The following is a 15,305-nucleotide window of genomic DNA, read 5'->3' as shown; positions in this document are numbered from 1 at the left end:
TTGAGGAAATGTTTTGCAGGCATGGTTCCTGCCTGTAATGTCACCACGGTATCCTCTTGAACAAATTGAATCAGCTGTGAGACATAAGCCAACATATTTATATTTATATCCATGCCCAACCTCTCTTTAAGGTAGCCCTGCAGTGCTAATCACCACATCTAGTGGTCATTTTTTCACTATTCATGGGGCAGGCAGGCTAGCTTGGCTGAAGCAGCAAGTACCAGGTGAGTCAGACCACTTACTATCACCTTGATCATCATGTTCCCTCAGACCCTAGTGGAGACAGCCCAGGACCTGAACTGAAGACTCTTAGCCATCACCCTGGGAAGCAGCCCCAACGGAGATGCTGCCCAGTCACTGCTCCTGCAGAGACTGCAGCCATGGCTACCAGAGACCGAGGAAAGAAAGTTCTTGTCCAATGGCTCAACCTGAGAAATTTCAGTGGAAATGACATGGAAGAGACCTGAGGATCTGTTTTGTGGCTGCCCCAAAGGACTATGGGACTTTTTTTTTGACTGGCAGCTGAAACCTTCTGTAAGTATTGTCTCCCCAAATGGAATGTAAGCTCCCTCGTGAACTGATGATGAGTGAGATGAGCAGAACCAGAAGAACATTATACACAGTATCATTAACATTATGTGTTGAGCAACTGTGATGGACTTGATTCTTCTCATCAGTACAACAGTGCAAGAAAGTTCCAAAGGACTCAGGATGGAAAAGGCTTTCCAAATCCAGAAAGAAAAGAAAGGAACTGTAGAATATGGATGCAGATCAAACCATACTATTTCTTTTGTTTTTGGTGCTGTTGTTTTTCTGTTTTTCCTTTTTGCTCTGATTCTTCTCTTTTAACATGACTAATGCAGAAATATGTTTAATGTTATTGTACATATATAACCTATATCAGATTACCTGCTGTCTAGGGGAGGGGGGGGAGGGAGGGGAGGGAGGGAGAAAAATTTGAAATTGGGAATCTTATATAAAAAAATGTTGAAAACTATCTCTACATGTAACTGGAAAATAATAAAATACTTTTTTTTTAAAAAAAGAATGTAAGCTCCCTGAGGGTTGGGATGGATTGATTTTTCTATTTGTATCCTCAGATCTTAGTGCCATGCTTAGCACATACCAAGTGCTTAATGCTGTTTCATTCCTTCTTTCCTTCCTTCCACTTCAAATAGAAATGTCTCTTTTTGACATCTAAAGCTCCTTGCAACCTCAATCCAGCTCAGCTTTCAAACCTCTGTCCAGCCATAGGGGCTTTGGGGGGTGTTCCTCACACATGACACTTGCTCTCTGGTCTTTGTTCTCTTTGCTGACTGCTCTCCATGCCTAAAATGTCCTTCCTCTTCACTCATGACTCTTTGAATTACTTCTTTCCTTCAAAACTCAGCTCAAGGGTGTCCCAGTCTCGGCTGAGCCTCACAGCTGCCATTAACTTGCACTTATATTGTATATGCTTATGCTGTAGAGGCTGCATTTGCCTGTGGGGGCCAGCCCAGGGACTGTGCTGAGCTTCCCTGGAAACTTCTGGGACTCGGAAGACGCCATGACTCACTGCTTGGGCCTTTTTTGGCAATGACTAACTTCCTGGCTGCCGTCTGCTCTCTCCCATGTTTGGATGTGGAGGGGGGAATGCAGAGTGGCCCCCTGGTCAACCTCCCTTTCCACCCAGCTCCCCCAACACACATAGAGTGGCATTTAGCAGTAGACCTTTCTTCTTCTCCTTACCTAAAAGAGGAGGGCGGAGTAGGTGGCACAGTGCATAGAGCACAGGCCCTGGAGTCAGGAGGACCTGAATTCAAATCCAGCCTCAGACACTTACTAGCCATGTGACCCTGGGCAAGTCACTTAACCTTCATTGCCCTGCCTAAAAAAAAAAAAAAGAGCAAAAATCCCACTTTCTGCAATAAGCCTCTCTCATTTTAATGCTGGTGCTTTCCCCTGAGATTACCTCCTCTCTACCCTGTATATATCTTGTATCTACAAGGTTGTTTGCATGTTGCCTCCCCCACTATGCTGTGAGGGCAGGGACTGCTTTTGTCTTTTTTTGGTTTGTTTGGTTTTTTTTTGGTGAGGCAAATGACTTGCTCAGGGTCACACAGCTAGTAAGTGTTAAGGGTCTGAGGCCAGATTTGAACTCAGGTACTCCTGACTCCAGGGCCAGTGCTCTATCCACTGTGCCACCTAGCTGCCCCAACATTCAAAATGTTTTGTTTTGTTTTTTTCGGTAAGGCAATTGCGGTTAAGTGACTTGCCCAGGGTCACATAGCTAGTAAGTGTTAAGGGTCTGAGGCCGGATTTGAACTCAGGTACTCCTGAATCCAGAGCCGGTGCTTTATCCACTGCGCCACCTAGCTGCCCCAACATTCGAAATGTTAAAGTCCAAAGGCGCAGGAGTAGAAAACTGACGTGGCAAAGAGGCAAAGGGTTCCTGGAGTCCTTAGGAAGTAAGTCCCAGGGGTAGCTCTGCAGCATCACTTACCACACTAGGGCACTGTGGTCCCCTGGCCAGCCTCAACCATGAAAAGTCATGCTTCCTGGAGCAGCCTTTCCTTGGGGGATAACCACTTTCAGCTGGATGTGTGTGTGTGTGTGTGTGTGTGTGTGTGTGTGTGTGTGTGTGTGTGTGATGGCCAACTTTCATGGCCAACGATGAGAGGAGGAAAGATGAGAAAGACAGCCTTTCCTTCCCCTTCTACCTCACTGCCCAACACCACCCCAATGGTAATTCCCTCTCAAGGTTTTGGCTCCATCTCTCTTACTGGAATCTTAAACTACAGCAAGGTCCTAAGTGGGAAAAATGAATCCCCTGATGTGGTTATAGGTATTCAAATTCACATTATTCAAAGTTTGTTGTTGTTGAATCATTTCAGTCACGTCTGACTTTCTGTGACACCACTTGGGGTTGTGTTTGCTATTCCCTTCTCCAGCTCATTTTGCCAATGAGCAAACTGAGGCAAACAGGGTGAAGTGACTTGACCAGTGTCACACAGCTATCAAGTGTCTGAGACTGGATTTGAACTCGTGAAAATGAGTCTTCCTGACTCTAGGCCTGGTGCTTTTTGCGCTATGGCGCCACCTAGCTGCCCCTTTACCAAAATTAGAATTATGTAAAATAGGGTCTTTAGGTTCAATCCTATGAAAAATAGGTAATGTGATCACATAAGAGGATTCGTTATTTGTACCAATGAACTTGGCTGTAGAACTCTTCCATCACGAGACAAGGTCACTCTTGACTTACAAACTCTGAACTAGTTTGTTGTTTTTATATATAGCCCAAGAGATGTAATTTGATCTCCTTAATTAATCACAAGATGTTTCTTGTTTAGCATCATCTGCTTTTCTGCCAAGGACCAAAACCCTTTAATTCTCTCAAAGTATCAACATATTCACCACTGGCACACACTCTGATTGAATCAAGATGTGATTGTTTTTGTGTGATTCCATTAATGAGTACCTTATACTTGGAATGCCAACCCTTTTATTTTCCTGTCGAATTGCTGAACCATCCTTTTTAGTTTAACGCGAATTGTACCAATTTCATGATCCCTTTCACCTCTAGATTTCATATATCTCTGTACTGTTTCATAATTATAAAATAGTATGTATTCTAGTTATTGGTATTGGTATCTTATGTTTTTAGTAGACAGTTTCATGGGGCTAGGGTCCCTGTCCCTGGGTGCCTAGGACAGCTCTGAACACTGAAGGAGCTGATAGATGCTTCCATATATAATGTGAACATTTTCTTATTTATAAAGATAAGAGCGATAACAACAACAAAAAGCCCAGCCCTCAAGGAGCTGAGCTTAGTTATATTTAAAAGTTTTGAGAGACTTTTTATGAAGCTACAAGAAAAGATGTTTTTCTTTTTAATAGTCCACTGCACTTTACATAAAACTCCAAAATAATTTCATTTTATTCACTTATTTATAAAAAAATGTGAATATTTTTTAAAAACCAACAAAAGTTTTCAGATTTATTCTAGCTGCTAGTACCTCTCTCCAAAAATTGTTCAGTCATTCAGTCATGTCTGACCCCATGGACCACAGCACTCCAGACCCTTCTATCCCTCACTGTCTCTCAAAGTCTGTCCAAACTGATGTTCATTGTTTCCATGACACTCTCCATCTCATCCTCAGAACCCCTTTTTCTTTTTGCCTTCAATTTTTCCCAACATCAGGGTCTTTTCCAGAGTCCCATCTTCTCATTATGTGGACAAAGTATTTCAACTTTGTCTCCAGTTTTTTACCTTCCAGCGAAGAGTCAGAGTTAATTTCTTTAAGTATTTTTTTTAATTTATTTTTTTATTTTAGTGAGGCAATTGGGGTTAAGTGACTTGCCCAGGGTCACACAGCTAGTAAGTGTTAGGTGTCTGAGGCCAGATTTGAACTCAGGTACTCCTGACTCCAGGGCTGGTGCTCTATCCACTGCGCCATGTAGCTGCCCCTAATTTCTTTAAGTATTGACTGATTTGTCCTTGCTGTCTGAGGGACTCTCACGAGTCTCCTTCAGCACCACAATTGAGAAGCCTCGATTCTGTGGTGCTCAGCTTTCCCTATAGTCCAACTCTCACAGTCACACGTTTGTTGTTATTATAAAAACCATAAATAGCTTTGACTTATATGGACCTTTGTCAGGAAGGTGATGTCTCTGCTTTTTAGTCTGTTGTCCAGATTTTTCAGAGCTTTCCTTCCAAGGGGCAATATTTTAACTTCCTGGGTGCAGCCACTGTTTGCAGTTATCTTTGAGCCCAAGAATATCAAATCTGACAGGGCTTCCCTTTCTTCTCCCTCTATGTGCCAGGAAGTGATGGGACCAGTTGCCATGACTTTTGGGTTTTTAATGTTAAGCTTCAAGCCAGCTTTTACCCTCATCAAGAGACTTCCTAATTCCTCTTCACTTTCTGCCATCACATGATCACATATGTACTTGTCTATGCTCAACAGAACATAAACTCCTTGAGGGTAAAGAGACTTTCATTTTTCTCTTCAGTAGCCTCATCTCCCAGTCTAGTGCCCAACACTAGGAGGTGCTTAATCAATGTTTGTTTGATTGATTTGTTTAACAAGATGTTTTAAACATATATTGCTCTTATTTGTGCCTTTTTCATTTATTTCCTCTTCCCTTGAAATAATAACTACCATTTATATAGTTTTGAAGCCTTTATCCATGTTAACTCATTGGATCCTCAAATTTATTAAAGACTGATTTGCCCCTTATATATATATATATATATATATATATATATATATATATATATATATATATATATATATATATATATATTGTGGGGCAATGAGGATTAAGTGAATTGCTCAGGGTCACACAGCTAGTAATGTGTCTGGGGTCATATTTGAACTCAGGTCCTTCTGAATCCAGGACTAGTGCTCAATCCACTGCACCACCTAGCTGCCCCTGCTAACTTTATATTTTTGAAGCAGATCAGATAGAGTTCAAGACTGTGGAGTCAGGAAGACCTGAGATTGAGTTTGAATCTGGCCTCAGACACTTATTAGCTCTGTGTCCCTGGCAAGTCATTTAACTTCTCTCAGACTCAGTTTCGTCATTTGTAAAATGGGGATAATAACAGTACCCACCTGCCAGAGTTGTAAGGACACAAGGAAGGAACAACACACATAAGGTGCTTTGTTAGCAGTAGAAAGCCAGCCATTATCTTTATTACTTTTATCATTATTGTTGATTCAATCACAGCCTGATTACATTTGTGTGGTTTAGGAAGCTCGCTAAACAACTGAATCAAAGTACTTTTGTTGCCAGAGGAATGAGTTCAGCTTAAAGGAGTTCCAAACACTGCTCTCCCCTTGTTTTTTCTTTTCTTTTCTTTTTTCTTTCTTTCTTACTTTCTTTTTTTTTTTTGCCATTATTTTTGACAATGCTATGGCATTACACCCACTCAAAAGCAAGGAAAGAGAAGCGTGCCAACTTCTCCCATCCCCCTCTGGAGGCAAACAGGAAGAACCCAATCATTTCCAGCTGTGGCAACAGAAATGCCAGGAAGAGTTTTGAGACTCGCTTTTACTGTCTGAGGGAGGACCTTCCACTCATTTCATTTTTTTTCCTCATATTCTGCTGTTGCAGAATTCCAATAGTGTTTGCACTTGCTTCACCGAATTAGTTTCTAAGTCGGCTCCTTGGAAGACTTCAGCCTTCCTCGGAAATGGCTTCGAACATGGAAGAAGGAGGGAGGCTTTCTGCCTGTCTCTGTAGTGGGAGAGAAGGATTTCTATTTTCCTTCAGAATGAAAGCTGGAGACAGACTGGCACCATGACCCCTGCTGATGCCAGGTGAAATCCAATTCCTAATTGGTATTTTAAAAGATAATATTTTATTTTTCCCTAATTACATGTAAAAACAATTTTTAACATTCATTTTTTAAAAGTTTGAGTTCCAAATTCTCTCCCTTCTTTCCTCTCCTCCCCCTTCCCTGAAGTGAGCAATTTGATATAGGTTATACATGTGCAATCATGCAAAACATATTTCCATATTAGTCATGTTGTAAAAGAAAATGGACAAAAAACCACATCAAAAATGTGAAAAATTGTATACTTTGATCTGCATTATGACTCTAGCAGTTCTTTCTCTGGAGGTGGATCAAATTTTTTCATGAGTCCTTTGGAATAATCTTGGATCATTGTATTGCTGAGAAAAGCTAAGTCTATCACAGTTGATCATCACACAATATTGCTGTTACTTTGTAGAATGATCTCCTGTTTGGCTCACTTTACTTTCCATCAGTTCATATAAGTCTTTCCAGGTTTTTCTGAACTCATACTGCTCATCATTTTTTTTATATAGCTCAACAATATTTCATTACAATCAGATACCACAGTCATTCTTCAATTGATAGACATCCTCTTAATTTCCAATTCTTTGCCACCACAAAGAGAGGTGCTATAAATATTTTTGTACACATGGATCTCTTTGGGATATAGACTTAGCATCAGTGTTGCTGGGTCAAAGGGTTTGCACAGTTTTATAGCCCTTTGGGCATGTTTCCAAATTGCTCTCCAGAATGGTTAGATCAGTTCACAACTCCACCCACAAATGCATTAGCGTCCTAACCTAATTGATATTCTTTTTTTCCTCTTTCTTTCTTTCTTTTTCTTTCTTTCTTTCTTTCTTTCTTTCTTTCTTTCTTTCTTTCTTTCTTTCTTTCTTTCTTTCTTTCTTTCTTTCTTTCTTTCTTTCTTTCTTTCTTTCTTTCTTTCTTCCTTCCTTCCTTCCTTCCTTCCTTCCTTCCTTTTCCTGCAGGGCAATGAGGGTTAAGTGACTTGCCCAAGGTCACACAGCTAGGAGGTGTCAAGTGTCTGAGTCTGGATTTGAACTCAGGTCCTCCTGACTCCAGCTAATTGGTATTCTTAATAAACCTCTTTGGGCAGACCACCAAGCTAGTCACTGGCTCATTGATACTCCCAAGGCAGAAAAAATCATGGGGAAAAGTTTAATGAGATGGGGGGGGGGAAGGGGGGGTTGAGAACTAGAGGATGTGGGTCCAAAAGCTGGCTCCCTGTATGACTTTGGACAAATCACTGGCTCCTTGGTCTACAAAAGCTGGCCCCTCTGAGAGGAGTACATTTGAATGAATAGGGCCCTGTCCTAGGAATCAGGAGATGAAGCTTAGTGTCCCAGACTTGCTTCAGGCAAATGACTTCACTGACTGCAGCCCTGAGCATAAGCATGTGACCAAAGAGTCAAATGTGACTGAAACAATGCCACAACAATTGGTGGAGTCAGTTTGCATATTTGTGATTATACCTTTGATGTAAATATTTCTTTGTAAAAGTTAGACTGCTGTGAATAAATGGAATTGGGAAGCAGCCCTCCATATTGAAGGGAACACCGTGGTGGGGGCTGGAGTCAGTGGTACAGAGCCTAGACTCAGTCCCCTTGAAGGGCAGTGGAGAATGGTAGAGGAGGAAGTGAGGAACGGGGAATCAGGGTTGAGAGCTTGATGGGACATTAGACCAACCCCTTCCTTTTTTTTTTTTTCAACCCCTTCCTTTTACACATGGAGTAGCTGAGACCCAGACAAGCACAGAGAGTGGCCTTAGATCACATAGAGAGTAAGATGCTGAATGGGGATTTGAACTCAGGTCCTCTGACTTCAAACACAGTTTCCTCTATACTATATTGCAACTGTATGAGCTGATGCAGAGTAAAATGAGCAGGACCAGGAAATCATTTACACAGTGACAGCGGCTCAGAAGGGTGCGCTGGAGTAACAGGGCCTGGGTTTGAATCCCACTACTACCTTAGGGGCTTGGAGAGAGTCGATTACCCTCCTCATCTATAAAATGTAGGCATTGGCCTAGATGGTTCTAGGTTTATCTCAACTCTAAATCTAAGTAAATCAAAGTCAAACAAACCATGGTCTGCAGAAGACATGAGGAAATGTACCGCCCTCTTTTTCCATGGAGAGAGGCGGGGGACTATTGGTATGGAAAGCTGCATACACTTTTAGACATGGATGTTGTGTGGGTTAGTTCCACTCAGTTATTTTTCTTTGTTGTGAGGGAAGACTCACCAGGACAGAAAGAATTGATCTGAAAATCACTGTGAAACAAAACAAACTTTAACAATTAAAAAAAGTTTATTTGAATTTCAAGTTAAGATGTCCCATGTCATATTTAAAGGAAGTTTCTTGGAGCAGCTAGGTGGCGCAGTGGATAAAGCACCGGCCCTGGATTCAGGAGGACCTGAGTTCAAATCTGGTCTCAGACACTTGACACTGACTAGCTGTGTGACCCTGGGCAAGTCACTTAGCCCCCATTGCCCCGCAAAAATAAATAAATAAATAAAAATTTAAAAATAAAGGAAGTTTCTTCATAAAAGCCTTTGGATTGAGTGATATTATGTCAGTTAGCTAGACTCACATCCCTGTATCCATTGGATTATCTCCTTTATAGGTAAGATCCAGAGAGAAAAAAACTTAGGGTCAACAAAAGCATTGGTAAAACACCTATCCAGGTCTTTCTGGATTTTAGGCCTTCCCAGTGGTCATCGTCTCAGGAGGAGTAAGAGAAAAACAATGTTCGTAGATAACCAGCCCTGGCCAACGCAGGCCTATAAAATGTTTTCAGACTCGAATTATTAATGTGCTTCTTTTCAAATTCTGTTTGCTAATGGCTGTTATCAAGCCAGAATTGTGTGTGTGGCCATATGATAATTCTTGGTCAGGTCATATCTGCTGGGTTCACTTCTGTGTGCCGCATTTTAGGAAGGACATATGTTGATCAAGAGGCTTACATTCTATTGAGAGAAGCAGTATGTATACAGATAACTGCAAAATGGAGAAGGCAGGGAGGTGGGGGAAGGGTTTGAGGCACTGACATTGGAGGAGTCCTTATGCATGGTACCTGGCATATGGCTAGCACTTAATAAATGCTTGTTGATTGATTGATTGGGTGCTTGATTAATTGAGGGAGGGAGGTATTCTAAAACTGAGCCTTGAGGGAACTAAGGATTCTCAGAGGTGGAAGTGAAGAGGGAGCGAGAATTCAGGCATGAGGTAGGGCCAATGCAAAGGCAAAGAGACAGGAAATTACATGTTATGTGTGAGACACAGCAAACATGCCATTTTAGCAGAAACATAGTGTAGATACAGGGTAGGGGGGACATGATGTAAGACTAGAAAGGGAGAGCTAGATGTTGAAAAATTGGAACACTAATGCATTGTCGGTGGAGTTCAAACTTCCCTATTACTGTTGATGCCAACACCATCCTCCAAGTTGCTGTGACAATTAGAAAGGTCCAAGAAACATTGTTTCCAGGTAATTTAATCATTTTATTAATAAGGCACTTTACTAATTCAATTAATTCATTTTATTAACAAGAAAAAGATGGAAAATTGGAACACTAATTCATTGTTGGTGGAGCTGTGAACTGATCCAACCATTCTGGAGAGCAATTTGGAATTATGCCCAAAGGGCGATAAAGCTGTGCATACCCTTTGACCCAGCAATTCCACTTTTGGGTCTTTTTCCCAAAGAAATCATGGAAGGGGGAAAGGGACCCACATGTACAAAAATATTTATAGCTGCTCTTTATGTGGTAGCAAGGAATTGGAAGTTGAGGGGTGCCCATCAATTGGGGAATGGCTGGACAAGTTGTGGTATATGAATACAATGGAATACTATTGTGCTGTAAGAAATGATGAGTAGGAGGAGTTCCGAGAAACCTGGAGGGTCTTGCGTGGGCTGATGATGAGTGAGATGAGCAGAACCAGAAGAACATTGTACACAGTATCATCAACATTGAGTGTTGACCTACTGTGATGGACTATATTTTTCTCACCAATGCAATGGTACAGAAGAGTTCCAGGGAACTCATGATAGAAGAGGATCTCCAAATCCAAGAAAAAAAAAAAAAAGAACTGTGGAGTATAGATGCTGATTGAACCATACTATTTCTTTTGTTTTGGGTGCTGTTTTTTTTTCTATTTTGAGGTTTTGCATTACTGCTCTGATTGTTTCTCTTATAACAGGATTAATGCAGAAATAGGATTAATGTTATTATGGGTATATATATATATATCTCACACCTATATCAGATTACCTGCTGTCTAGAGGAGGGGGGAGGGAGGGGAGGGAGGGAGAAAAATCTGAAATTGTAAAGCTTGTATAAACAAAAGTTGAGAACTGTCTTTACAAGTAACGGAAAAAATAAAATACCTTATATGTAAAAAATTAATTAATTAAATTAAAAAAACAATAAAAAGATGGTCATTTGGCCATCTCTCTTAGACCAAATACAATGATGGCAGGCGGCTCACAATTTATATACCTGTCCTCAGATACTTGACACTTACCAGCTGTGTGACCCTGGGCAAGTCACTTAACCCCATTTCCCCGGGGGAAAAAAGAAATAATGCAGAGTGAAAGGAGAAGAATGAAGGGAAAGTTGCTTGCAGTAAGAACAATATTGTTTGAAGAGTAACTGAATAATTAAGCTATTCTGGGTGATATGAATATTCAAATTAATTATGAAGGACTTATGAAGTTGCTCTCCACCTCTAGAAAAAGAACTGCTATATAGAAGTATGTATTGTATGGTTTCACACTAAAACAATAGAAAATGAACTGCAAAAGCCCCCAAAACAACAAGATTTACAGACTCACGGTGGGAGAAGGCGTTGGAGGAAGGAAGGAGAGAGAATTGGAACAGTTTCGGGGGTTCAGGGCTGAGGACAGCCTGCGGGGTAGGACGGCGGAGCCGGGGTGGGCTTGTGGTGCCAGGCATCTTCCTAATTGGCCGTCCATGGCCTGGAGGGTGTGTTGAAGTTGCTGGGGTCCCAGGCACCAGTCTGGGACGGAGTAGAGCTACCCTGGTACATGGGGGTCTGGGAGCCATACATGGGGGTCTGGGAGCCGTAGAGCGGGGTGAAGGAGCCTGAGCCGTAGCTGGGGGTAGTGGCCGAGGTGGAAGTCACGCATCCAGGGCGGGTGGTACCAAGGGGGATGAGTCTCTCATGATGCACGGAAATGGTCTGGCAGGTTGAATGGAGCTCCACGCGGGCAATGCATTCCGTCACGACCTTCACGAGCCCGATGTAGCCCTTGTAGGGCCCCTGACGGATGCGCACCGACTGTCCGATGAGACTGTCCTTGCCGCGATGGCCGTCGTGGCCGTGGCCGCGGCCCCCGTGGGAGTCCCGGTCCCGGCTCCTGCCCCTGCCTCGGCTCAGCTCCCCGGCAGGGGTTGTCTCTGATGCTCGCCTCCTGGGACCCTCGGGGCTACGAGGCCTGGGACTGGCGAGGTCAGCTTTCGGGCCTGGAGCCGGGCCCCCTACCAAGAGGCCCTGGCCGCAGCTAGACTGTGAAGCCCCGGTGAGCAGAAGGTGGCGGGACTTGCAGACGAAGAGGCCCCCATTGTCCGTGAGCCTCTTGGAGTGGAGGAAGGCAGTCCCTCTGAAGAGGTGGAGGATCTTGGCCTCGAGTCCAGAGTGTGGGCCCTCAACGACCCTGACCGTGTCCTTGACGCGAATGCTGTTCTGCTGGCCGTCCAGAGCCACGACCAAGTGGTTTTCCTTCCTGGGGGTGACTGCTTGGCGGCGCACCGTGACCAGCTTGTCGTGCATGTTCAGGATCTGGAAAGCGTCTGCGTCCAGCCCGACGATGATGCCCACAGTGTCCCGGTGCAGCTGCACCAGCTGGCCCCAGCGGTGCTCGCCCCCAACGTCCAGCGTGGCTGACGTGTCCCGGCAGAGCTGCAAGTGTCTGGGAAGTAGCTTGATCTCTTCCCTGGTGTGGTCGGAGAAGATCAGCACAAAGTTGTCCTGGGTGCTCAGGACGAAGCCCGTGGTGCCGCGGAAGCGGCCCGCGATCACTTGCACGTGGTCTCCTGTCTCAAAGACCTTCTGCAGCTCCCAGGCGAACAGCTCCATCAGGTCGGTGAGCTGCTCGTGCTTGGGCAGCATGATGACCCGGGGCCCGTGCACGCTGACCACCCGGCCCCGCAGATTGAGGAGCTCCCCGCTGCTCACTTGCACGTTGTCTCCCGGCTTGAAGCTGTGCTCGGCGTCTGCGCTGTCCTCCACGAGCACCTGGACGTCTTGCAGGGCGTCGGGCCGCTCCTCAAACGTCTGCAGCTCCGAGAGCGTGGGCTTCACACCGTCTCTGACCAGGGCCGAGAGGGCGAAGGTCTTGAAGAGGAAGCCTTGGTGGCTGTAGCGGTTCCCCCTGAAGATGAGAAAGTCTCCATCTGCAGCCAGCTTTCCTCCGAGCGACCGAATCTTCTGAGCATCAAAGAGCTTCTGTGGGGGCCGGTTGAACCTCTTCCTCTTGGCGAAGTTGGCTTCCTGGTTGCTGGGGGCTGTGATGAGGCCGTAGTCGATGCGAGGAATCATCTTGACGGAGACAGTTGCTTGGCCCGGCTCGGCGAAAACCACCTGCGCGATGTCATCCTTGTAGAGGCCCGCCCTGACTCGCACCCAGCTCTTGGGCTGCAGGCTGCGGGCCTCCTTGACCTGCACCCTGAGCACGTCCGTCATCTCCTCGATGGGCACCATGCGCTGGCTCTGGCAGCCCTGGCGCAGGCTGGCCACGCCTTCGATGGCTTCCACCACGTGTCTGGGCTTGTAGGCCTCCACGTAGATGTAGCCCTTGAGGTATTCCGGAGCCACCACGGACTTGATCTGCAGCGGGCTGTCAGTGAACTGGGAGGCTATGAACTTCCGCATGAGGGTCAAGGCGGTGGCTTTTTCCTCCCCGAACTTGCACTTCACCATCCACAGTCTGGGATCCCGGATGCCAGGGAGCAGCCTCTGCTGGCTGATGTCCTCGGAGGGCTGCTCAGGGGCTCTGCGTTGGGCTTCCCGGAAAGGCACACTGGCGTACTTCTGCATGTAATAGTGGGCCAGCTCCTCCTCTCCCTGATCCCTCCAGGCATTCTGGAGGCGCCGGGCCTGGGAGAGGTCTTCCGCAGTGGTGGTGGCATGGAGGGCGCTGCGGCCGCCCAGCCCTTCTTTCTCCAGAAGGTCCTCCGCTCCCTCCTCCCATTCTTCTTCTTCCTCTTCATAGTCAGCATCCTCCTCAGCTTCCTCTAAGATGAAACCCTGGCATCTGGCCTTCTTTCTTGGACCCTCCTCCTCCTCCTCTTCGTCGTCGTCGTCGTCGTCGTTGTCGTCCTCCTCGTCCTCGTCCTCGTCCTCGTCCTCGTCCTCGTCCTCCTCCTCCTCCTCCTCCTCCTCCTCCTCCTCTTCCTTTTCCTTCTCCACTTCCTCCCCGACTTCCTCAGACACCTCTTCATCTGATTCTGACACCGACTGGGACCCCGACTCCTCGGACTCGGACTCGGACTCGGACTCGGACTCGGACTCGGACTCGGACTCGGACTCGGACCTGGGCTGCTCCGACGCCCTGACTGAGGCCAGGCCCTCGTCCTCGGACGTACTTTCCGTGTCCTCTTCTTCAGGGACCCTGCGAGGAACCCACCGGGGCATCTTCCGGGCAGACTGCCTGGGGCTCATCTCCAGGCCTCGGTGGCAGCTGCTCTTGGGGCAGTTTCTGGCTTGAGTCACTTCAGTCGCCTGCCTTATATACTCTGAATTCACACCTCAAGAGGAATGACGTTGGGCAGGGAGGGAGGGGCCGGGCTGCAATGATTCTGGAAGTCTTTTGTGCTCGTCCAATGGAAGGAAGGAGATCGAGGCAAGGTGGGGCACAAGGTCTCTACTTTCATGGTCATCAAACCTAAGTCCCTCACGACTGCACACGTAGAACCTATATCAATTTGGGGACTGCTCAACGAGGGAGCAGGGGAAGGACAGAGGGAGGGACGAGAGTTTTCGGAGTAACTCACCATTTAAAAGCAAATGAATGTTAAAGGTGTTTTTTGCATGTCATTGGAAAAAAAATTAAGTATTCCCAAACATCCAAGTCCCTGCCCTCAAGGAGCTTCCATTTCAATGGAGGAAACCACACGGAGACAATCATATACAAACCAAGGGAGCGAGATTGGGAAAGGTGGACATCATCTCCTCAGGAAGGTCCTGGCATTAAGGAAATAACTGCCAGGAACACAGTTCTTTGTTCTCTTTCAATGGCTACATAAATGGCAATAAATCAGTTAGCACTTATTTAGCACCTACTCTGGGTCAGGTACTGTGCTAAGCCCAAGGTAATCAGAGACAAAAAGAGACAAAATTCAGAGACAAGAAGAAAACAATCTTTATACCTTTTAAAAATAAGGTTCTTTTTAATGGATATTGTTTGTCTCTCATATCATAGCCCAGTAGTGAGCCCCAGTATCTCCACCGCTCACCCCACCCCCAGAGACTTCCCATAGAACGATTTCCAATTTTTTAAGGAGGAACAAAAAATCAGCACGACTGGTGGATGCTTTGAAAAAGCTAGAGCCCTGGGAGCTGTGTATGTAAGCCCTGAGGACCTCTTACCTCCTACAACAAGAAGGGCTGGGTTGGGGCCCTCCTTCTCATCTCCACCACAGCTGGCTTGCTCTTCCTAATTTGGTCCCGTTCCCTTGTGATTGTGCCGGTGCGTCATTCTTTCTCGTTAGGTTGTGGTGGTGGTTCGGTGTCTCCCCTTCTGCCGGTTCTGCCTCCTTCACTCTGCAGTAGTTAGGTTAGCTTCCCAGGCTTCTCGGCAATTATGACACAATTCATTTCCTACTTCACAGTAATATCCCATCACCTTCATGTGCCATCATTTGCTAAGCTGGTTCCCCAGATGGTGGGCATTTTCTTTGTTATCACCAAAAGTGCTTCTCTACATCATCTAGAATATGTGGGGACTTTCCTCTTATCAGTGGCTTCTTTGGACCATAAT

At 45.6% G+C, this 15,305-nt stretch overlaps 1 protein-coding gene across 1 annotated transcript; it reads right to left on the bottom strand.

The window, feature by feature from the left end:
* Positions 1-11,263: 11,263 nt before the first annotated feature.
* Positions 11,264-13,987, bottom strand: LOC122754524 (transcription elongation factor SPT5-like). Its single transcript, XM_044003057.1, has one exon. The coding sequence runs from the start codon at positions 13,985-13,987 to the stop codon at positions 11,264-11,266; it is 2,724 nt and encodes a 907-aa protein (XP_043858992.1).
* Between the last annotated feature and the right edge of the window lie 1,318 nt (positions 13,988-15,305).

Source organism: Dromiciops gliroides, chromosome 4 (genome assembly GCF_019393635.1).
Source record: "Dromiciops gliroides isolate mDroGli1 chromosome 4, mDroGli1.pri, whole genome shotgun sequence".
Lineage (NCBI taxonomy): Eukaryota > Metazoa > Chordata > Mammalia > Microbiotheria > Microbiotheriidae > Dromiciops > Dromiciops gliroides.
This window is presented reverse-complemented; position numbering and strand designations above follow the sequence as displayed.